Raw genomic sequence first — 23,899 nt, forward strand, 5'->3', positions numbered from 1 at the left:
CATCCAGCGCCGCATCCCGGCATGGGGGGCAGGTCAGGGCACGTGTCCCAGGTGTCCCCAAACCCTGGTCCCAACACACCCAGCACTGCATCCCGCACGGGGTGGATCTCTCTGCTAAGGACATCAGAATAGAAAGAAGCGAAGGCCACGCTGGGCGCCTGAATGTCCCGATTCCATCTGCACAGGGCAGCTCAATCACCCGCAGCCTCTTGGAAACCTGGTAAACCCATTACAGACCTTTGATCTTTTCCTGCGTAAAGGTTTTGCTGTGGAGAGCAGATGGGATTAAGCAGAAACAATTTTTGCAGAGAACTCAGTGCCTTTTTTTTCCTCTCTGTGATTACTTTTAAAAACAGGTAGAAAAAAACCCAGAAAATGCGAACAGCAAAGACCCCGAGAAGGGTCTGGGGTTGTCAGCTCCTGAATGGAACGCATTTCATCAATCAAATTCCGCATCTATCAGCAGCAAATTCTCAGCATGTGGCATAAAAATCTTGTAAAATGGAACTGTTAAATATTTAGGGCAGAATGCAAACAATATGTCATAATATTTGCAGAGTTGCATTTGCTATTCAATGCATCATCTTATTTAAAGCCCTGATTTTTGGAAGCGTCAACACAAGAATGAGAAACAATCAGTTGACTGCCGGGATTTGGTTACATTGTAAATGAAGTGTAAGATTTAATTTAGATTTTTTGAAGTCTAATACTACATGCTACATGCCAGGCAGGTATTAACGCTTGTTAGCTGGGGCTTCGCAATGAATATCTAAGAAGAATTTAATTAACATGCAACAATTTTGATTTTTATTGGGTTGAATTCTTATGTGGGACTTCATCGCGCTGCAGGACAGCACCTGTTCTATACTTATATCAAGTATATTTCTAATTCCAGGTAAAAGAGGAGCTAATAACGGATAGGGAAGGAAACAGAGAGCTGTGCCAGAGCTGAGCAGGTCCCTGTTCCTGCTCCTCTGCCAGGTTCATGCCCATGGACAATTTTCACACATTAACCAGTGGGACTCAGTTTGCAGGGGGAGAAGCGAGCAAACCTTTGCCTGCTGGGGCTCAACAGGGGTGGTGCTGGGGGGCCCAAACCCAAGAGCATCGCAGGGAGACCCGGTGCCCGCAGAATCCCAGAATGTCAGGGATTGAAGGGCCCTGGAAAGCTCATCCAGTGCAATCCCCCCATGGAGCAGGAACACCCAGCTGAGGTTCCACAGGAAGGGGTCCAGGCGGGTTTGAACGTCTGCAGAGAAGGAGACTCCACAGCCTCCCTGGGCAGCCTGGGCCAGGCTCTGCCACCCTCACCATGAACAAGTTTCTCTCATATATAAATGGAACCTCCTGTGTTCCAGTTTGCACCCATTACCCCTTGTCCTATCACTGGTTGTCACCAAGAAGAGCCTGGCTCCATCCTCCTGACACTCCCCCTTTAGATATCTGTAAACATGAATGAATCACCCCTCAGTCTCCTCTTCTCCAAGCTAAAGAGACCAGATGGATTTGGACCATCCTGCGAGTCTTGAGCTGCAGCGATCGCAGGCGTGAGCCCGGATTTATTGCAGCTCTGGCCTCGCTTCTCTGCTTCATATTGTACCAGATGGACATCGCGTCCAGCACCAGATTACACCGCAGGCCAATAAAACACAATGGGAAAGCAGACTTACAGCTGTGCTGCCCAAACCCTGTGTTATAGATCCTTAATAACGTTAAGCATTCAAACTTCTTTTTTCTGCCGTATATTACAGTTTAAAGCGTGCTTATAGCCCAAAGCGCGACCATAAAAATGCCAACCAAGCACGCCTGATTTATTTGGTCACCGGTGATTTCCAGGACATGTTTGCTGAGTTCCCAGTCTCGGGAAGGTTTTGGGGAGGGGGTGCCCATCGCCAAGGGGGGTGACGGCCCTGAGGTCTCCATCCTGCAGCCCCATCCTGCACAGACCAACCCAGCACAAATAAATACTGCGGTTTAACTCTGCACTTGTGGCACCAAAAATCCAAACTGCTAATTAATCAAAGCCAGCGCAAGTGTTTGGTGAGGTATCAAATAGTAAAAACAATTTGAATGCAAGTAGCCCAAAGCACGCAAGATCTGCATCTTTTGGAGAAATAAATCTACTGAAATAAAAGCAGGGAGCCCGTCCCAGCACCACCGAGGGGAACTGGGGGGACTGGGTGTCACTGGGCACCCTCGGGGGCTCCAGGGCTGGGACTCCCTGGTTGCTGTGGAGATCTGCACGGTGCCACGGGCTGTACCCTGGGTACATTCAAGGGTTCTTGTTGTCCTTATCTTGACGGGAATCTACTCCTATGAGATCATGGTCCTGCCTTTTTCATTTTTTTAATTAATTGAGCCTGCTTAAAAAAATAAAAATGCCCATTTCATTCTAATCATGTATTATGCAAATTAAATATGTAAATATCATTAAGAAATCTGTTGCTAACTTGATTTATTTCTGCTGTAGCGCTGCTGAAGGTCTTTGATCTCAGATGAGCGCTTTGATCCGCTCCCTTGGTCGGGGTTAGGCGCTGCCGCTGCGCTAAACGCTCTTTCTCAGATGTAAAACGTGCGACAGCAGAACAGCTCGTTCAAAGCGGAGGAGACGGCGCCAATGAGGCCGAGCGAGCGGGAGCTGCAAACGAGGAGAAGTTTGGTTCCAGGAGCTGTGACCCGTGCAGGCTGTGCTGACCGTGCCGTGTCCTGTGGGACCAGATGGACACGGACACGGGTGCTGATCACACCCAATGCGTGTGACTCACCGACTCCAAGGGGGACGTGTGTGACCCACTGACCCCACACATGACATGTGTGACCTGCCAACTCCACGGGTGACGTGTGTGACCAACCCACGCCAAGGGTGACATGTGTGACCCACTGACCCCACACATGATGTGTGTGACCCGCCAACCCCATGGGTGACGTGTGTGACCCACTGACCTCATAAGCGATGTGTGACCCACCGGCCCCACAGGTGACATGTGTGACCTGCCAACCCCACGGGTGATGTGTGTGACCCGCCGATCCCACAGGTGACGTGTGTGACCCACTGACTCCATGAGTGATGTGTGACCCACCGACCCCACAGGTGACATGTATGACCCACCAACCCCATACGTGACGTGTGTGACCCGTTGACCCCACACATGATGTGTGACCCACCGACCCCATGGGTGACATGTGTGACCCACTGTCCCCATACGTGACATGTGCGACCCACTGACCTCACACATGATGTGTGACCCACCAACCCCATGGGTGACGTGTGTGACCCACCGACCCCACACGTGACATGTGTGACCCACTGACCCCACACATGACATGTGTGACCCCCCGCCCCACGGGTGACAGGTACCAGACCATCCCGAGCTGCTGGCCTTTAAAAAACAAACCACCATCTTCAATTAATTTCCCATTGAGCGCAAGCTAAGTGCTGATACATACACTTTAGCTACAGTGTTTTTAATCAGTTAATTTAACCAGAAGCATTAATAATGTATTTCTTTGCCACTTGGCTGCTCATCTGTTAAACGGCTCATACGGAGAAGAATGTCACCCCCTGTGACATGAAGTACCTAATACAGTGCAAATGAAGTAGGACTTTGCATATTCAATATCAAAATGAGAGGAGAGGGAGATGCCGTCTCTTGGGAATGGCTCGGCCTGCTGTGACAGGTTTTCTGTCCCAGCAGGCGGGAGAATCCCTCCTTATGGCACACACACGGTTTGCGTATCTGATTTTCTGCTTGAATTCCTTTTCTTGGCATTACTCAGCAAGTACCTGGCCTTTCGTCCTGCTGCAAAATGTGCTGGAATCCAAGGTGCTGGGAGCGTCGCTGGGTTCGCCAGCTCCTCCTGCCAGGCACTGGGGGGTCCGCGGGACCCCCGGACAGGCAGCAGCACCCGGGGCGCTGTGGCAGGCGAGAGCAGGACCGTCCCCTGCTGCCATTGGGTTAGAAACCTCGTCAGTGTGGGGATGCAGAGCAAACCCTGGGGCGCTCGGAAAATACAGCTGAAAATAGGCCAGACCTGAGAGCTGGAGAAACTGCTGGGAGAGAAACATTTGCTTGGGGACAAGCCCAATTCCTTCCTAATTCTGATAAAAGAGATGCGTAATGAACACCAGCAGCATGTGAGCGACGCAGACACACCGCTCTGGGGTTAACCCACGTCCTGCGTGGGGGCTCAGGTCCCCCTCTGGGTTTTGGCGGTCCCCATCCCCACGGTAGGGCCGGCAGCTGCACCGTGGCTCTGCCTGATGCGCGGTTGTGGAGCCTGAAATTGCCATGGATCTGCGGTCGTGCCGCATCGCACCGGGCAGCGCCGCGCTGAAGCGACGGGGCTGACGCACTGTGGGGGCCGGGAACTCGGAGCCGCCAGTTCTGTCCAGCCACAAACCCAGCTAAGAAATACTTTTCGGCTCCTTCCCAGGGGGTTCGTTTCCTAAGTTTGCGAGTTGTGTTTGCCGGCTCTGTCTGGAGCCTGGGCTCCGCTCAACACCTGCCCCAACAGCTCATTCAGCTGCATTTAATGATGGAGCATTTGATAGCAGCAGCTCCTCGGGGGAAAGGGCAAGAAGAACAAGGACTTCTATTTATTGCCTTCTGGATTTTGCTGCTTTCCCTTCAGTCAGTATTATTGCATCTGTGGCTGTAGGAGTCCCGATGCCAGGCAGTCTCTGGGAGTTTTAGCTCCATCCCCAGAGCGCAACCTCATGCTCCTGAGAATTATTCACTTCCTGCTGGTGTTTTCTCATTTCTCTTTATTGGTATAAACGCTGGCCCTGGAGGGACCTGGACCACGACAGTGACATTCCCTCCACTGGACTGGTCGGATAGGCAGAACTGTCATTTCCCACGGCATCCCGGGGAAGGCTCATGTGGGGAGGATGGGCTGTGCTGTCCTGCCCCAGGGACCACCCGGGAGAAACAGCCACCAAACGACGGGTACGGGTCCTGCTGGGCCTGTCCACTAATCCTGCCCCAAAACAGAGCCCAGCCCTGCCCTGCAACAAGATGTTACAGAGAAAACACACATGAAATACAGGTCCTGGGGCACAGAGGTCTGTGAGCCGCAAGCAGGAGCTCGGGCTGGCTCCATCCTCAGCAAGAGCTATTTCAAAACGTGTATTTCTGCCAGGATGTCACAAGGAACGAGACTGTCAGAAAGCTGTCTAAATGTGTTAAAAACACTGTCAGCGGGGGAGAGAAAAGCGTTATCAGAAATAGTTGTTCTTCAGAGCTAAGTAACTCCGTGATTTTATAAGGAGTAAGAGATAAGAGATCACACCGCACACTGAGGGCTGTTGGAATTTTCTTGCCGAGAACGAAGCCGTTTGTTTTGTTAACAAGGGGAAGAGGGCAAGAAGTGTAAAACTAAAATACTCTGAATTTCTTGACTTAGCTTTCAGTAGAGCTAAAAATAACTGGGGCTCCATGCAGCTGCAGCTCAGGATGAGCTGGGAAAGGATTCCCATCCCATCCCCGCTGCTCCTGCCGGGCCGTTCCGTGCTCTGTGGGGTTTGGGGTGTTTCTTGGGATCCAGATTTTACTCTGAATAGAGAGACCCATTTTCCACTGCTCGGTTAGAGAGGGATCCCCTGTGCTTTGTGGCCAAACCTCCCTTCACGTGCAGTCACCAGCCTGCCTGGCCTGGCCCTGCTCTAGATCCAAGGAGAGCTGCAGGTGCCTGCTCTGGATTCTCATTCTGAATCATTAAACCTTCAGCAGCAGCATCAGTGGTCATCAAATCAAACCACATAAAATAAGAAGACATGAAGCTGATTCTAATTGGTGTGTTTTCCCATATGCTGATTGACATTCCCTGGAGAGCAATTAGTCTGCTTTAAAGATAAAAGACAACTGAATAATTATTTAATCTGACTGGTGACTGATAATCAAAATCCACGGAGTCACATGTAATAATCGATTACTCCATCAAAAAAATATGGAAAAGCAAGTGGTAACGGTTGCTCGTTTGGTGCCGTCCTGCCCGAGGAGCTGGTGGCGCTTTGGCCGAGGGGTCTCAGAGGAGTCTGGTTTGGGAACGTGGAGTCCAGAGCACTAAAGGCCACACAAACACAGCAAGAAATAAACTCAACCAGACGCTGTTGGACCTCAGTGCGTGTTGAACGACACCCGTGGGGAGCCCAGGGCTGCACTGGCTGCTAGAGGGAGCCGTGCGGTCACCTGTCACCTGCGGCACGGGAAGGGACGAGGACAGAGCAGCTGGGACCTGGCACAGGCAATACTGGGAAAGGGGCCTGAGCACCAGGTCAAGGCAGCAGCATCCAGCAGTCCCTGAGACACCTGAAATAACTCGCAAAATAGGGCAGAGGCAGAAATGGTTTAGAGACAGGCAGTAACACTAAAGGGCCCTTAGTTTTAGTGTCTCAGACGAAACTTGTTTATAGGTAGTATATAAAAGTGGGAACGGTTTTGTTGTTGACTTTTTATAGCCCATTGACTCTGTACACGAGAGCAAAGCCGCGGCGAGGGTACCGGTGTGAGACCCGCGCGCGATGGCTCCTGGGGGGCGCAGGGAGGGCGACCACGGCTGTCGGTGATCAGCACATTGCCCGGCTCTGCATCGCTTCACCCCCCGGCGGGGTTTGTGGGCACACATGGGGTCCCCCACGATGTCCCATCCCTCATTCTCTCAGTAGCACAAGCAGATATTCTTCCATTTTGCTCAAATGGAAAAGCCGCAACAATTATTTTCATAATTAGCTGGCTTTTCAAATTAATGCCAGTTATGCTATGTAATCATGATGAAGATTATGCATTAATCAGCTGTCTCAAGCCGGTTATTAGGCTCTTTAAATAATGCTGGGAAGGAAGGTATCTGGAGGAGCGGCGCCGGAGCCGGGAGGGACGGCGGCCGCGACCCCCGGCTGGGCTGGCCCAGCACCGCGCCGCTGCAGATCTGCCGCCGGTGTCCCCGGCTCCGTGACACCCGAGCAACGGTGGCAGGTCCCGCATCGTCCCAGCGGCACAGCCAGAAATACATCACTTCTGCCTGGCTGCTCCTCCGTGCCTGCCACTAAATTCAAGGTACTGGGTGGCTGCACAGGCAATTCTTTTCTGTCAAAAAGCCTCTTCTATCCAGTTGGACGTTGGGAACGTGAATTTATTTGGGGTCAAACACCAATAATCCACATACCCAGCCCCTCTATACTCTGTCCCAGCCAGACCTGCTCCACACAAGCCCGCGGGCTCTGGGGAGGGACGGGGACGGTGTCGGCACCGCTCCCATGTTCACGGTGCTCGGGGTGTCCTGAGGAGCTGTCACCGCAACACCCGCGTGGCTCTCACCAAAGTGGCACTCCTGGCTTACACCAAATGGCCACAAACCCACAGATCATGTGCTCTGGCTCCTGGAGGAGCGTTTGTGCCATTTCTTGAGAATGAGGAGGGCTGAGCAGACATCTGTTGTCTACAACAAAACATTTTAGGTCTACCTTAAATTGAAGGGGAAGATTTTCCTTCTGCTAATGAACCCAGAGACCATCTGTTACCAATTGCACTTGCTTATCTTGTTCATCCATTAATTATTTAGGTTTACTTTTTAATAAGATAGAATGAGATTCATGTGCCTTTCTGTGGTTCCGTGAGGGGCAGAGGATGGTGCCGACATCTCCGAGACAAGGACGTGCAATTACATAATTTACGCCTGCACTAAGTCACTTCAATTAGAGCGGCTGTCAGCGGGGAACTGAGGACAAGCCTCGGATCCAGAGCCAAGAAACCCAGCGGTACCGCGACATGAGCTCGCTGCCCTTGGGGAGGTGTAATGGCATTAACAACTTCTGAACACGGCAAAGCCCGCATCCGAGATGTGCATTATTGAGCAGATAAGCTGTAGGACAGGCAAATTCAGAAGTCTCCGCTGGTCTGAATGATGAACTTGGATAACTAAAGATGAGGAACAATAGGAGATGAGAAGGGCACTGAAAGCAGCACTAAAAACAGCTGAACGAGGACGTGGGGGATGAGGCGGGAGGGTCGGAAACTCCCCTGAGCACAACACTGGCGCATCCCTGGAGCTGAGCAACAACACACCCACCTCCCACGGTTTGGTCTTACAGAAACCCACTTATCTGTCTTATAAAGCCGCTGGCACTGAACACGGGCCATGTAGCAAAACTGCAAATGTTCTCATGTCTTTCTTTCAGTCCAGGAAATGTCCTGGAGCAGCCTTGTGAATGTCACAGCTCTGGCCAAGAGTCTTCTCGTCCTTGGAGGTTCCGAATCAGACGTCAGGTGGCTTAACGCTGGCTTCGCCTTGTGTTGCAGGAGGCATCTTTGAGTACGCAGATGGCCCCAACACGCAGGTGATGAGCGCTGAGGAACAAGCCTTCAGGTTTTCTGCCAATATTATCAACAGAAACAGAACTTTGTTGCCTAACACAACGCTAACCTACGACATTCAGAGGATACACTTCCACGACAGCTTTGAAGCGACTAAGAAAGGTAAGAGCACAGCACGCCGCTTGGCGGCTTCGTGGCCGTTTATTGGGCACTAAAAGGTAGGGTTTGGCGTGAGAGCCGCAGCCGCTTGTTTTGTCCTCACTAGTCAGTGATGTGGAGGAGAGTCCTCCAGGAGCTGACCTTCCAGAGGCATTTTAATAGACAGGGAACGACTACGCTGTCCTCCCTCCGCAAACCTCGCAAAACTCCTTTCAGTGTTTGCTTCTAATCCTGAGCACAGGTCTGGAGGCCATGCCTTTGTTTAGTTTACTGTATCCCTGGCAGTTTCCACATCCCTAGCGTAGAATATCTGTTCTCATCCTGAAAGCCAGTCCGTTTTTATGATCTGATAACAGCAGCCTGCTTGAATTACTGAAGAGCAGGGAAGAAATGTGGCTGTGGGGCTGATGACCTGAGGGTTCAGTGGTTTTGCGTCTGCTCCGGGAGAACCGAACAGTGCTGCCTGGGCTGGGTTGTGGGGGAGCCCCCGGGGGGACGCCTGCCCACAGCCCCCATTCCCTTGGCAGCCTGTGACCAGTTGGCGCTGGGGGTCGTCGCAATATTCGGCCCTTCCCAAGGCTCCTGCACCAACGCCGTGCAGTCCATCTGCAACGCGCTGGAGGTCCCGCACATCCAGCTCCGCTGGAAGCACCACCCCCTGGATAACAAGGACACTTTCTACGTCAACCTGTACCCCGACTACGCCTCCCTCAGCCACGCCATCCTGGACCTGGTGCAGTACCTGAAATGGAGGTCAGCCACCGTGGTTTATGATGACAGCACAGGTAAGGTGCACGAGATGTTTTGTTGTGGGTCCCATTTAGGGACTTTTCTAATAAAGCTTTTAGGAGCAAAATGACACCCGAGCAGTGCTGGGTGCAGGGGACGTGCCAGTTCCCAGCGCTGCCTCGGGATCCTTTCCCATGTGTTTCATTCACAAAGCGCCAGGACATGGGGAACCCCCAGTGACAAAGGGGCCCGACCGCACGCAGCTCGGCTGCGTTTGGCACTGCGGTGCCACCTGCGCAGCAAAGCTCTTTATCAGTGGCTGCCACCAAGGGGGCACTTTCCCAGCAGTTCTGCAAAGTTTCTTGTTTTCTGGCTAATTCTGTAAAACGTAGCTGGCAAAGTTTGGCACATAAAGCAAGCTGTTGGTGGTTAAACAAAGCAAAGCGCTGCATAAGCCTATAGATTAAAAAAAACCCCAAAACAAAAGACACATTGGATAGCCTGTCCAACCTAATTCCACTAAACCAAATGGTTTCTTTAGGGGAGGGCTGATGAGAACGCAGTTTGACATTTCTGTTTTGCAAATGTGGGTCACAGTATGTTCCCTTCGTGGCGTATTCTCATGTATTTCTTCCACTATGCAGAAGGACATGCTTCTATTTTCCTCCTTGCAATGGCAGCTGCTGAGTTTCTTCTTGCAACATCAGATACCAGTAACTCCTGCTGCATCCAGCGCGGCTTTGCACCGTCTGCATAAAAATATATTCATTCTAAGGGTAGTAAGAAAGTCACGAGTTGTGATTAAGTGACTGTTATGAACTATACTACTCATAAATTTAAGTATCTACTCTATTTTTTTATTTTGCCGTTGTGCATCATAAATAGCGCAGATTTTAATTTGTCCTATAGCTGATTAGCACATCCTGTCCCTTCTCAAGGGTGTATTTGCTTCAGAAAATACATCATGACCGCAGAGATGTCAAAGGTTAGGACCAATCTGCTCTTCTCTTCCCCACTAGTGCAGGGACCCCAGCTCAGCCATAGCCAGGCCCAGGAAAGCCACCCTGCCTTAGAACAGCTGGAAACAGCTGGGTTTGTAATGACTGACACATGGCACCTTGGCTCTGATTTGCTTTTAGCAACGGCCATTTGAGGGAGAGAGGAAAGTCCTGATTGCATTCTGTAAAAGAACAGGGGAAGAAACACCTGGCTGCAATAGGGAGGAGGGGGCGAGGGCAGGCTCTGCGTAACGCGGCGGGTGTCGCGCTGCCCGCAGGGCTGATCCGGCTGCAGGAGCTCATCATGGCCCCGTCGCGCTACAACATCCGCCTCAAGATCCGCCAGCTCCCGCTCGACACGGACGACGCGCGCCCGCTGCTCAAGGAGATGAAGCGGGGCAGGGAATTCCGCATCATCTTCGACTGCAGCCACCTGATGGCCGCTCAGATCCTCAAGCAGGTGAGCGGGGGGACAGCAGGGAGCGTGGTGTGCGGGGTGGTCGTCTGGGACAGCAGGGTCAGACCTGCTCCCTCCCTCTGGCCACGAGCCACAGCTGCACTGAGAGGTGCAACATGGCCATTTCTCAAGGATACTATTGGATTTCTATAGGAACTATAGACGTATCACCAAGTGACTGTCGGTAGGAACAAACAAATGTTATGGGAGGACAAAGTGCCATGGCCAAGCGTGTGTTGAAGGTGGCACAGAGACCGGTTCATGCCTGCTATTTTCAATACCTTCCTTCCCATCCATGCTGCCGTCTGCCCCCAGGTTGGTCCACAGGAGCCCCTGAAAGTGCAGGGTGTTTATAACACACGTCCTTTGCGTGTCCTGCTGCAAACAACCGCGGCTGAGCGGCATCCTCCAGCCCTTCGGCACCTCCGTGTGCAATTCTTGGCCTTTAAGCCAGATGTCAGTGATTTTCCATTCGTTTGGTCTCTCTCCTTCCCCCCAGAGTTCCTCCAGTGGCATTTTTCGCAGGTTTGCTGCTCAGCCCAGCTCCTCCTCATCTCTCAGCGCCTTTAGGTTTCAGGGTCAATACGAGGATCTCACAAAGAAAGTTAAAAACCAGCCGGTGGAAGTGTTGCTCATATCAGCCCAGCAAGACACCACCACAGAGAATAAATAAACCCCCTGAAGGGCTGAGAGAGCAAGCACATGGAAAGAGGCTTCTCTTGCAGGCTGCTTGACGCAGAAGGAAGGGAAGAGCTCAGAGAAACCAGAAAGCCCGGGAGGGATTATTAAAGCAAGCAATATAAGGGACTCATTGTCTCCTGCCTATTATTTTAACATGCTGGCTGTGTTTGGTGCTGTTCACTTATTATGCAGTTTATTATAGTTTATTGTGCCATCTGCTCTGCTCATCACTGTGAGCGCAGAGTGAGGAAGATGGAGGAGAGGGGGGACCAGGGAGACAGAATCTTCCCGAGTCCTCCCGCCTGGCGCTGTGTGCGTGCCGGCTCTTTTAGGACCCAAAGCCATGAATTGCAGCTTAGCAATGCTACACAGAAAACACAGCGGGATCAAAAAATGCCAGGGAAGGCATCAAACTATCCATTATTTCACCCTCTTGGACAAAAATATCGTTGTAGAAACCTATCCCAGAGCTGGGTCTGCCTGTGAGGCCGTTCCATCCACCCAGCTCCTCTGTCCTCGCTCGGTTTGGGTCACTGTTAGTGCGTTACAGCTGTTCAGGGCTGCCCAGCTCCTCTGTCCGTGGCAGCTGTGCCTGGCATCACTGCCATGGGGCTCCCGTTCTCACCCTGAACTGCTGCAGCTTCTCCACCGGGTTTATCATTTATTCATCTCCCACAAACCCAGATGTTTCCTGCACACAGGCTGCCAGGACCGGGAAGCCTGGGCTTGTTTCCTCCAGCAGGTCAGAACTTTCCACCTACCACTGATCCAGCTGCAGAACCTGAACTGGAATCTTGTTACTTACTCCCCATTGGTTTCACATGCTCTAACTGATGCTTCACACACCGAGGTATCATCCCTTGCTCCAGCCCCTTGCACCCGGGTGTGCGAGTGAGGAGGGACCAGCCTGGCAGCTCCGTGGCCAGGGGGACAGGCTGGTGGCCATGGGGACAAGCTGGTGAGCAGGTGACAGGCTGGTGCTCTTCAGCACAGACGTCTTGCTGGCCAAGTACACATTTAACTGCTTCACAGACTGATCCGGAATCCAGATCCTGTGTTTCTGGGTCTGTCTTCTGCTGCACTTCAGGGGCTGACATTGCACGACTGTTGTGATATTCCTGTGCACACTCTTACTAACCTGTCCCTCCTCTCCCCAAGGCCATGGCGATGGGAATGATGACGGAATACTACCACTTCATCTTCACCACGCTGGTAAAGTATCTGATCTGTGCCAACACCTTTTACCCTCGCTGGGAGTGGGAAGTGAGGAGGTGGCGACGCGGCGGGAGAGTGGGCTGGGTGTCCTGTCTGTCCTGTCCGTCCTGTCTGTCCTGTCCCGGGGACACAGCGCGGTGGGATGGCACAGCCAGGGCTGGTAGCTGCCAGGGCAGGGAGGGCTGGATGGAGCTTCAGGTGGGACGCAGAGCACAGAGATGCGGTTGTAAATCCCCCCAGTGCAGCTCATCCCAAGACACGTCGGCCTCTCCTCCGGCTGCTTCTGGCCTGGCTCGCTCCTTGGGCTCTGCTCCAGCTGGGCACAGATGTAAGGTCTGGTTTTATCTCCCCTTCCAGCCAGTTTGATCTCAGTGCAGCCACCCACGCACTGGAAGATGAGCACCAGTGTGAATTTGTGCAGCTGCAGACCCCCAAATGAGTTTGGTGGGACCAGGTCTCACCGGAACCGGGTCCGTGTGTGTGTGCTGAGCTCGGGCTCCCCGAGGAGCCGGCAGCAGCCCCGCTGTGGGCAACAGTTCAGTCCTGCAGGTTTATTTTGCATGAGAACAACTCATCTTGAAATTAACTCCACACTCATTAAACACGGGCCAGTTCCTCTCTGACTCCAGAGGCATTTCGGTTGGGGATTTTTGGCATGCCACTTTTGTTTCCATTTAGGAGGCTATTGTCTAGTGCACTGTTGAATTTTGTGTGATTTTGAAAACCCAATTTATCTTTTTGCCTTTAGGAAAGAAACAAACTAAACTAACCCTTAAAAACTGCAAAATTTATTTTTCAAATGCAAAAGACATTTTAATTACCCCTGCTGCTATTATCTATTCCAGGCAGCTTTGAGCATTTCCCAGATAACCTCCTATTAATCAGCCCCAGCTGAGCCTGGAGTACATTTCATGTGTAGGTACAGCCTGGAGGTGGGAAAAGAAGAATTATAATAAATTAATAGATAAGCAATCACAATTAATGCCACTTTCCTGAAATAACAGTTATATCATGGGAAAGATATTTTAATCTGTCATTCCTCAAGGCAATGTTTTCCTAGCTTGCAATGCATGTGCTTCAGCTCCTCCAGTACTAGACCCATGGGGTGCTAATGAATTAGTCTATTATGTTATACTGAATGTTTCTAAAAGGTCCCCAGTCAATACTGAGCACAGTGCATCAACACTTGGCGTGAAACGCTTCGACGTTCCGTGAGGCTGCACGGTTCAGCGGGGCCGGCTCGCGGGGCTCGGCCACCGCGGGAGGATGAAGAAGAGGAGGAGGAGCCTTCTGAGCCTTCATCTAACGCACAAGCAGCTTTTGCACCCCATGAGGCCCCAGGCGGTGACACCGCTGAGCCCCAGCCCCTCTGACTCCCCAGCAGCTCCTACAAACGCGGCCGTGTCCCCACTGCCCCATCTCCTCCCGGCCTGTGAGCCGACGGAAACAAAAATGACAGACTCAACCCCGTTAGGCGCTAAACCAAACCAGTCCAGGGTGGCAGGATGGAGGGGAGAATTAATCTGCAGTACAGAAAATAATGAGTGAAAAGGAATGTAGATGAGGTGGAAAATAGAACCAGATGTTTCAATTTGTGGCTGCACAGGAGCAGAAAATCCAGAAGAAACTCATATGGTAATTGAGCCCCACACCTCTCCATGTCCTGACACTCTGCTTGTAAGCACTTCAAAGTCAACATTCTGGGCTGGTTTTCACCATGCCCTTTAACAAAACCTGGAGGTTTGTACTTGTGATTTTTCAGGGGTAAAACAACCAACCAAACACACACCACAAAGCCCCTGAACTCTGTTGTGGGTGTGATTAATGACCCGGTCCCCGGCTGCACCTGCAGATTAAAGCACGGCATCCATCAGAGCTGCCTTGGGGCGGCAAAGGCTTCAGGAAAAGATCAACCCCCCAAAGCTTATTAAAGCAAAACAGCTGTAAGAATTCCTCTCTCCCCCACTGCGAATGAAGTCTCAGTTGCTGGCAAGCGCTGATTTTGTTGCGCTTTGCTCAGGGCGGTGTGTTTTAGGGCCTTTCCCAGCTCGCTGCTGCCGGACCCCGTGTCCTATGGAGCCACATCATGCACAACAGCAATAGCCACAAGATCTCCTGCTGGTTTTAAACTCTCTGGGATAATCCCTTACGAGTGCAATGAACATCATTCCCATATTCATCCACCGCTCTACCACAAGAGACAGCGGTGTTGCCTTTCAACCTCCCTATATTTTTACTGCCACTGAACACTCACAGAAAGTGCTCAGGATAAACTTTGATTAAATACATCCCGTCCAACAAATGATTCCCCTTAATGAAGTCGCATCCTGACCACCATTCTGCAGCCTCGGGTCGCTGCCCGGGGTTCTTGCTGAGCAGATCCACTCTGGCTGTGTTGTCTGAGCCCAAACCGCTCAGACGAGGTACTGAGCACTGAAGTCAATCCCAAAGTGCCGTTAATATCCAGCGTGTGGCAGAGCCAGGAGATGCATTAGGAAGCGCCTCTGCAGAGGCTCCGCTCGCCCGTCTCGCTGCTGCCAGGCAATGCTGGCGGGCTGCCCGCCTCCCGGCTTTGCAGATCGCATAAAGGGCACTCTCATTCATTTGCAGACTGTGTGGGCTGGTCGTAATGTCAAGAAACACGTCTTAGTTCCTCTTTGATAGCCGTCTGCAAATTGGAATGCTGCATTCAGAGCTCCTCCGTCATCTGCAGCACCCTGTGGGTTCAGCGCTCACGGCAAATCGCCCACGGAAAGGCCCCCAGGAGCTTTGGAGCTCTGTATTGTCCCCCTCCCCTTGCTCCCAAGCCCCTTTTCATGGTTACAGACAGCGGTTCTGGTTTTCTCCCCACAGTTCACTCGCTTCTTTCATGCAGTGAGTGCAGTAGGAGCTTCCCCTGCTGTGTGTGGGTGAATCTGCACATTTGACACCCCAATTCCCCCGACCCTCCTGAGCCCCATCCTGCAAGCACTGACTGATGGCAACGGGCAGGACAAGCCACCAAACCCACGAGCTCCTCGTCCTGCCTCCCACCCTCAGCCACACACAGAAAACACCAACAAAACAAAGCTAAACAAAATGTTTAAACTGGTTTCTCTCTTTTAAGGATCTTTATGCATTAGACCTAGAACCATATCGCTACTCCGGAGTGAACCTGACCGGCTTTCGGATCCTCAACGTGGAGAACCCGCATGTGTCCTCCATCATCGAGAAGTGGTCCATGGAGCGGCTGCAGTCCGCGCCCAAGGCGGAGCTGGGGCTGCTCGACGGCGTCATGATGGTACGAGAAGTTTAAACGTGGGACATCTGGGGAGCAGATCGGAGCGGGAGGGCGGGCAGGAATGTTCGTTAAGGGCTGAGTGTTAGAGTTATTGGTTGTTGTACTGGTAACTGGACAGTGTGCGCCCCAGACCCTGCAGCACCCTGGAGAGGCATCGTCCCCTCTCTTTGCTTTCCCCCCACACGTCCTGTGTCAGCTCAGGGCAGAACGATCCCCAGCCCAACGCTCGGCACAGCTGGACCGCGCCAGGCAGTTTGCTGCGACTGGTGCAGGGAGAAAGAGCCAAAGCTCTGCCCAGAGAAGGGCTTTGCTGCAGCTTTGATGACTCCCTTTTAGGGTCTGATGGCAGCTCCGCTCCGCTGAGTTACTGCTCGGAAGGTTCGGCACCTGCTCGCCCATCTGTCTTCCCTGCTGGGCTGTCTCCGACCCCCGGAATTGCCGACTGGCTCCCTCCTTCCCTCTCCCTTCAGATCTGCCAGAACTCCCCCCACAAGTGGCAGAGCCTCCCAGAATTTCACCTTGAAATGGCTCCTTGTATCCCTCCCGTTCTTTTTTTCCCCCAGAGGAGAGCCCCACTATTCTCCTTTACTCACCTACTTGTCTGCGGCGTTGCCCACAACTGCGGCATCGTGTTGTCTGCAGCGCTGCTGGGTTCCCCCCCAGATCTCCTCCCAGTCCCTCTCTCCGTGCTTCCCCAGAGGAGATCCTGCCTGTTATTTGTGTTTGACTGGTGTCCTGATCTCAGCTGGCCATTCCAGTACTTAATCCACCGTGAAACTGCTTGGACATACTCTTGCACTTCCCCTCCGTGCCGTAACTTAGCAAACCTTGCTTCCTCGCTCGGGAACCACTATCGACACAAATGCTGTTCCCCTTGACTTTAGACAGACGCTGCCCTGTTGTACGACGCGGTGCACGTGGTGTCCGTCTGCTACCAGCGCGCCCCTCAGATGACCGTCAACTCCCTGCAGTGCCACCGCCACAAAGCCTGGAGGTTCGGGGGCCGCTTCATGAACTTTATAAAAGAGGTAAAAGCATGATTTGCAACTATTACCGCTTCCCGCTAACGCAAAACTCCCCCTGCGGGAGCAGCGAGCTGCTCGGCACACAGGGCGCAGGGCATCACCTGGCAGGGACACGGCTGTAAAACACCCCCTGCCCGGGCTGGTACCACACACACACCCCGGGCTGCTGAGTGCACCCAGAATGGAAAAATCCCCTTTGCCTTCAAAATAACATCCGTGCATCCCAAACGAGCTGAGCTCTCCCGCGCTGTCGCTGAGATCTGCCCTGCATCATGAGCAGCTGGACCGTTCGCTCTCTGAGGCTGTTTCTTAGCTGAGCACCAGCCTTTTATCGTGGACAGGAACATTTGCCTGGGGCCCACAAAGGGCGCTCGGTGCCGCCGAATCCCAGCGGCAGAGCTGGCAGCGCAGGGTCCCTGTGCGCTGACCCCGCTTGGGCAGAGCAGGGGATTTAGCACGGAGGAGCCAGGGGAGCGAGGACGTAGCTTCGTTCCCTCTCTGCTTCCAGTCATTATGATTTCTCCCTGTTCATCACTGCACTCACACCCCGGTTTTGCTCTGTCTGCAAAAAGGAGCCCTCACAAAAGAATAAAATGAAGGCAGAGCTGCAGGGAGATACTGCAAACCCTACCAGATATGTCTTTGTGATAAAAAACCCTCTTATTTACCCCAAGGACTTTTTCAACTTCTCTGCCCGGGGCAGTTCACATGGCAAGTTGTAAGAGGATGGGGTGGGATGCACGATTGGGTCACATTTAAAAGGCTGGGTATAAAAACCCCTAAAGTTTTCAAACAGAAGAGTAGCAGGAGGAGAGAAGAAGAATGATTCCCATTGCAGAGAGAGAATGAACTCTTTTCTTAATAGGCACTAAAGACGCTATTCTCTCCTCTCTCTCTCTCCATTTTGGTGTTTTGTTCCCTCCTGCAGAAAGCCGCTCCAGCTGGCTGCCAAAACAGAGTGTAAATAATTTGTTTGGTTGGCTCCTTTTGCAAATTACCCTGAGCCTCACACTCCAGTGCCTGCCTGTTGTTCCCTCCCTGGCAGCGTGTCAGCGCGTTGCAGGGATAAGCTTCCTCCCCACCGTGATCAGAACACGCAGCAATCACTCTCTCTCAGCTCCCAAAAGACTGAGGGGTGCACAGAGGGACGTGTCCCTGCAGCCACCCCCTCCCCAGCTCGGGGACAGAGCCTGAGACGCGACTGCAAAACAGCAAAGGCGCGCACAGCACAGCCCAGCACTGTCCCTGGCACCTGCTGTCCCCGGCACCTGCTCCGCCAACGCAGCCACTGCCTGATGTTTAGGGCTCGATCATCTCTTAAATCAGAGAGAGCAATTCTGGTGGTGCTGCGAAGCGTACGCTGGAAAAGAGGCAGCATCACAGCAGCGTTTTGCTGAAATGAATGTGGAGCTCTTGACTCCAAGCTCCCGCTCCGAGCAGGACGGGCTCCCAGGTCAGACCAGGTTGTGCAGGACCTTGCACCGTCAAACACTGAATTCTCCAGGAATGGGGCTTCCGCAGCCTCAAGGGCCACCAGCCTTGGGCTCATCCTGCCAAAAGCGGAGCAGCGCTATGGGCACAGCACTCCCACCGATCCTCATGCCTGCTTCACAACACAGAGCCTGCTAGTGCGGACAATCTCCTGGCCTTTTCTGCTCCACCTTCCGTCTGGAAGGAGGGAGGAGAGTGTTCAGGACACCTCATCCTCCACACACCTTGGAAGCATCAGCAGGTTCGTGCAGAAAAGGATTATTTATGAGCCGGACTGGAGTTGTCCCAAACCCCGGCTCCCCGCAGCCCGGCGTTTATCAGTGCTCCAAGGATAAATGCAGCGCACAAGGATGCGGTGATAAATGCAAGCGCTTTTCTACTGAGTCATCACGTCCTGCAACAGCTGGTGAGCACAAAAGGTGCAAACGAAAATTGTAGCGAGGACTGCAAGAGAGTTGAGAAAATCTCCAGCTCTGTCTGCAGTCTGAGCAGTGACAGAGATGGCTGTTAATTAATCATGCTCTTTGGGGAGTAAGAACCAGTATAAGGACTAATTAAAAGAACATACAGTGTAGGGTAAAAGATTATTTATGATGCCTAGTAACAGCCCTGCTACTTTTTCTCCCTTCCACAGGCCCAATGGGAAGGATTAACGGGACGAATTGTCTTTAATAAAACGAGTGGTTTACGGACAGATTTTGACTTGGATATCATCAGCCTCAAAGAAGACGGTCTCGAAAAGGTAGGGGGGTTTGTCTTACCCGCTATGGCTTAGTCTATCTCTGACTCTCAGGCAGCAGAGGAAATAGTTGGTGGTTGTATCGCTTCCATGTTTCCTGTTTTTTACACAAAAGGGTGTTTGCTTTGTGGGATTCCTTAGATCCTTTTCCACGGCTCAGCCGGGACTCGGTGGCCCCGAGCGATGTGTGTGGGATGCAGCGGGATCCGAGCAGCCGGTGACAGCTCCCGGCCCGGGCCAAGTGGGGAGGAATAAAGCTCGTCCCACCCCCCATCTCGCTGGCCTTGCTTACAAAATGCCGATTTTTCTGAGGAGGCAACAGCCCTTGAAAGCATCAACTTGGTGTGATTTCCCACAAAGAAAATTGCCTAAGGCTTGGAAATGGCACCGGCTTATTACCGCCTGTATTTTGGAGGAGGACGCAGTGTGTATTTTGTTTCTTTCTGGGCTGTGTTATCCAAGCGACAATAAGCAAAAAGCAAAGTGTGGTTTTGCCCGGTTGGCTGGAGGGGTCTCATTCGGTGCCTGTGTTTGCCCAGGAACCGGAGGAGACACAGCACAAAGGCTGCAGCCTCAGATCCTCCTCATTAGCGCAAATCTCCAGGCACAGAAACACAATGCTGATGTGCAAATCTGATTCTCAGGTGTTCGTGGGGATTTCATTTCCTTCTCTTCAATTACTTATTTAAATAATAATAACAAAAAAAAGGCCATATGCAAAGCATTAATGCTACTGGAACGTTTCAAGGTGAGGTCTGTCAGTTTAAGGCCAAAGGAGCAGCCCGATGTGCTCCCGGGGTCCCCCCAGCCTCATTCTGCTGAAGGTCTCTTGCAGGCAGCAAATCCCCTTCCCAGGCAGAGTCTGCTTTTGGATAGGCACAAGGTGCCGAGGGGCAGCGGGGACGAGCGCCGAGTCCCGTCCCCTCCAGCACGGGGACAGGTGATGGGGCTGCGGGAAGCGCCAGCCGGGGGCACAGAGAGGGACGTTTCAATTAACGGTGCAGTGAGCGGCCCAACGCGCACAGATGCCCATACGGGGAATTAATCAAACAGGGCTGGAGGCAGCCGTGTGATCAGGGTGCAGTGAAGCTCCCTGGCACCAAACAGCTTGGCCACCCCATCCCCCTGTTGTTACAGTTTGTTTTGCCTTTGGTTTGAAATAAATCGCTGCCTCGCTTTCTCACCACAGCAGTTGTTTGCTCCACGTAGAAAATCTCAAGGTCGCCACAGTGCTCTCCTAGCGAGCGTTTTTTGGTGTTGAATACAGAAAACAGTTCAACTAAACCCAATGGCATTGAGCCTGAGCTGCCGCCAGCCCAGCCGATGTGGGAAGAGCCGCCTTCCCGCTAGACCTGAGCAGGAGATGATCTCTGCAGCTTGACTTCAGTTCTTCACAAAGTATTTTGTTTATAGAGTTTAAACCAAAAAAACCCAACGTGTCTTTTTGGAGCACAGCGGCACGCACATGCGGTGGAATAACAGAGAAATGTGCATAGATTTGGATACCACGTGAATCCAAATGTTTAGGTCCAACCGCAATATCGGTCACGTCAAGTTGCTCAGGTGTGGCGGGGAATTGCTGGCACCAGCCGCATTTATTGCTGTTGTGTGTCACGCAAAGCCCAGAGGAAGCGCCAAACCCCGGCGCAGACCCCGTGCAGCTTTTGTCTCCGACAACTCGCGGGTTTCACAGCTCCGCTATTATTTTTTGAAAGCTCCTTGTCAGCTCTAGAGGGGTTTTGAAGTATCCATGTCACATCTCTGCCCAAGCGAGCTTTGTGTCAATAGTTAATCTGAAATAACAAAACGCCAAACTACAAACAAATCCCGAACGGATTGTGCGTTATGTATAATAGCTTATGTTTGTTGAGCTTTAGGATTGAACCCCTGATCCTCACGGCTCCTGGATTTCCAGGGATTACAGGAGTATTAACTATACCTAATTACATGTGGTTTGACTATCTGACTTGCACAGTTCTCTTAATGCACTTTTTTTTCTTTCCTTTATCTTAATATTTTAAACTGATTCATTCAGGGTTAAGTACTATGTATTTAATTTGTTAAAGAAACCTCGGCAAGGCAGAGTTACCCGAGTCTGCAGTGCTGCTGGCCGGGACCTCACATTTGCTTCTCTTTTCCCATGCAGAACCACCATGTTTTGCCATTGCGGCTGTTGTGTGATCGAAGGGAGATGCGGGGGATTGTTTAGGCTTTACCTGAAATATTTAGAGCCTTTCACTAAGTTCATGGAAACTCTTCTAGAATTCATGACGGTTTTCTTGCCAGGCAGCATTGCTCATTACAAAGTCTCTTTTTGGGGATGCAGTAAAACCGAGTTCTTCCCTTGGACTGCCGAAGAGGTTGAAGCAGCTTAAAAATAGCAATAAATAAAAGATGGGAAGCTCCTGGCTCCCGGTGGGTCTGAGCCGGCTGCCTTTGCTTCCTCCGAGTCCCATCGCACAGTTTGACCCTACAGATGGATCATTCTGTCCCCATTTCCACACGGGGTTTGGTTTTTCTCACTGCCAGCCTGCCTCGACGGCCACCCCGCTCCTTTCGCTGCCGGCAGCCCCATGTTCCTCCAGCCCCCCTGACATTTCATCTCCCGTCACAGTCCTTTAGCCACTTCAGCCTTCAAAGTTGGGTCTAAAGCCTCCCCGGCGCCGCGGAGATCAGGTTAACAGGCTTAGAGCTGCCCAGATGACTTCTCTTAAATAGAGACACGTTTTGCTATTTCTGGGTCAATAGCCTCCTTCAAAGCCTCATCTTTTATTAAAATTGACAGCCCGAGAAGAGCGGAGCACCTCACATTGGTGGGGACCATGGCTGCGAGTGCCCGTCCCGAGGGGTGACCTGGGCCAAGGGGACCCATTCCAAACATCCCTCTGGTTTGCCACAACGTGGAGTCAGGAATGGTCCCCACCGTGTGCAGAGCTGGTCAAGTCCTTTCTAATCTTCCCTATCAAAACAAATTGGTGGGAAAATAAAGAAACTGGCCTTGTATTTGTATTTGTTTTCTTTTGTTCTGCTTCACCCGTGCCTTTGCCAATTGTTCGTGCAGCCCCCGAATTCCACTCACCGTGGTCCTCTTCCATAGAGCTGCATCAGAGGGCAGCGCGAGCGCTGCTGGTCAGACACGTGCAGCTGGAGTCACCTGCAACTGGAGGGTTAATGCAAATCGCCTGTTTAGGTGACACAAGATGATCTTTTCAGTTTGCTTCTGGTTACCGGAGATGAAAGCAGCGCCTCCCCTACCCAGGCCAGGAGGGTGTCACCGGGTGTTCACGGGTTCGCTCGCTTTGTTTCAGGTTGGAGCGTGGAGCCCTTCGGAGGGTTTGAACATCACGGAAATTGCCAAAGGACGAGGGCCGAACGTCACCGACTCGCTGAGCAACAGATCTCTGATTGTCACCACGGTCCTGGTAGGTGACTGCAAGCTCATCTCTCTCCACCCACAAATCCTGGGGACGCTGGTTTAGCTGTGACAATCGCGTCTCTTTCCCCCTGAAGTCGGTATTTGATAAACTAGCTAAGGGTAACGCCGTTATCCTGCAAACCACGGTTGCTTAACAGGTCTCCTCCGCTCCCAACTGTCATGCCGCATTTTGTTCTCACATTCGCTATTGGATTTGACGGCAGGCATCAGATCAGAATGAATTTTTATTTACTATCTAATGAATTATGACTAGTGGCATTGGTTTCCAGACAGCTGTATCACACAGCGCGGGCTCCTGTCAGCCCTGGACAGCCTGCCCACGATTGAGCCTGAACTGCGGCTTTGCCTATGGAAATGTTGGGCCCTTTGTGTTCTGTATATTCAGGAGGCACAAAGGTTCAGAGGGTAAAGGTAATTCAGGAGAAAGGTGTATGGACAGGACCGAGGGAAAGCAGAAAAGATGCATCTTGTGAGGGACAAGACGCGTGGCCGGGGTTGTGGAAACATCTGGGTCTAGGGTGCGATAATCACCGGATATCAAAGGCCACGGCATAATGCGAGATGATGGAGCCAGGAGGAGACCTGTCAGCCATCCGCCTTTGACGTGCTTTTCTCAGGCAGCGTTTTCATCTCGTACTCCGCGAGCACGTACAAATTACATAATGTACACCAGTGATATCAGTTCCTATTAATTGTACCATTCCTTGGGCATGTACACGTGCCACGGGGTATCCACCTCAAATCTGCGGCTGCCCTGCAATCCCCGTGCCTGCGGGAGGGGGAAATGTGCTTAGACCCCAGTTTTGCAATAATTACATTTCCATATACTGGATTCTAAAAAATAAAACGCAACCTTAAATCTGATTTGCATTTGTACTTTCGCACTGGTGTAAATGATTGTAGAAAAGCCAGAGGAGGAAAGTTTGAAAGGAAAAGCATGAAAGGTTATTTTTTCCCCTTTTGCTCATATTGCAATGACTTGTTGGAAGAGAAATATTACCCCGGCAGCCAGCACCGCTCTCCCCAAGCAATATGGGAACTGTGAAGTTATGAAATTGAGGGCACCTTCACTGAGAAATCGATTAGCAAACTGAGAGAGCTTGTGAATTGGATGTCTGGCCATTTTCAGTAATAAATTGTGAAATAGTCCGTGAATAAGTGGTTCACAGAGTTCAGAATTACCCCCTAGGAAATGTTTGAGACCTGCAGATACATTACTGAAGCGAGTGGCGTCCTAATGTTCAGTGCTTCGGCTGTTAAATATGTATGTAATCCCTACAGCTCTTCCCCAAATTAATAGTGCTTTATGGCTGCTCTGGAGCCCGTGTATTTATATCGAGATCCAGGGATCCGGCTGATTCACAAACAAAGCCCTAA

General features: G+C 51.8%; 1 protein-coding gene across 1 annotated transcript in view; it reads left to right on the top strand.

Moving 5' to 3' along the window:
* Window positions 1–23,899, top strand: part of GRIK3 (glutamate ionotropic receptor kainate type subunit 3) — an 88,045-nt gene that overhangs the window by 41,265 nt on the left and 22,881 nt on the right. The window contains exons 2-9 of the mRNA XM_065856991.2: window positions 8,298–8,474; window positions 8,999–9,256; window positions 10,477–10,658; window positions 12,495–12,548; window positions 15,658–15,831; window positions 16,716–16,859; window positions 18,982–19,089; window positions 22,395–22,508. Coding sequence (XP_065713063.1) covers window positions 8,298–8,474; window positions 8,999–9,256; window positions 10,477–10,658; window positions 12,495–12,548; window positions 15,658–15,831; window positions 16,716–16,859; window positions 18,982–19,089; window positions 22,395–22,508 — 1,211 coding nt within the window. The remainder of the gene's footprint in view (window positions 1–8,297; window positions 8,475–8,998; window positions 9,257–10,476; window positions 10,659–12,494; window positions 12,549–15,657; window positions 15,832–16,715; window positions 16,860–18,981; window positions 19,090–22,394; window positions 22,509–23,899) is intronic.

Source organism: Patagioenas fasciata, chromosome 25 (assembly GCF_037038585.1).
Source record: "Patagioenas fasciata isolate bPatFas1 chromosome 25, bPatFas1.hap1, whole genome shotgun sequence".
NCBI lineage: Eukaryota > Metazoa > Chordata > Aves > Columbiformes > Columbidae > Patagioenas > Patagioenas fasciata.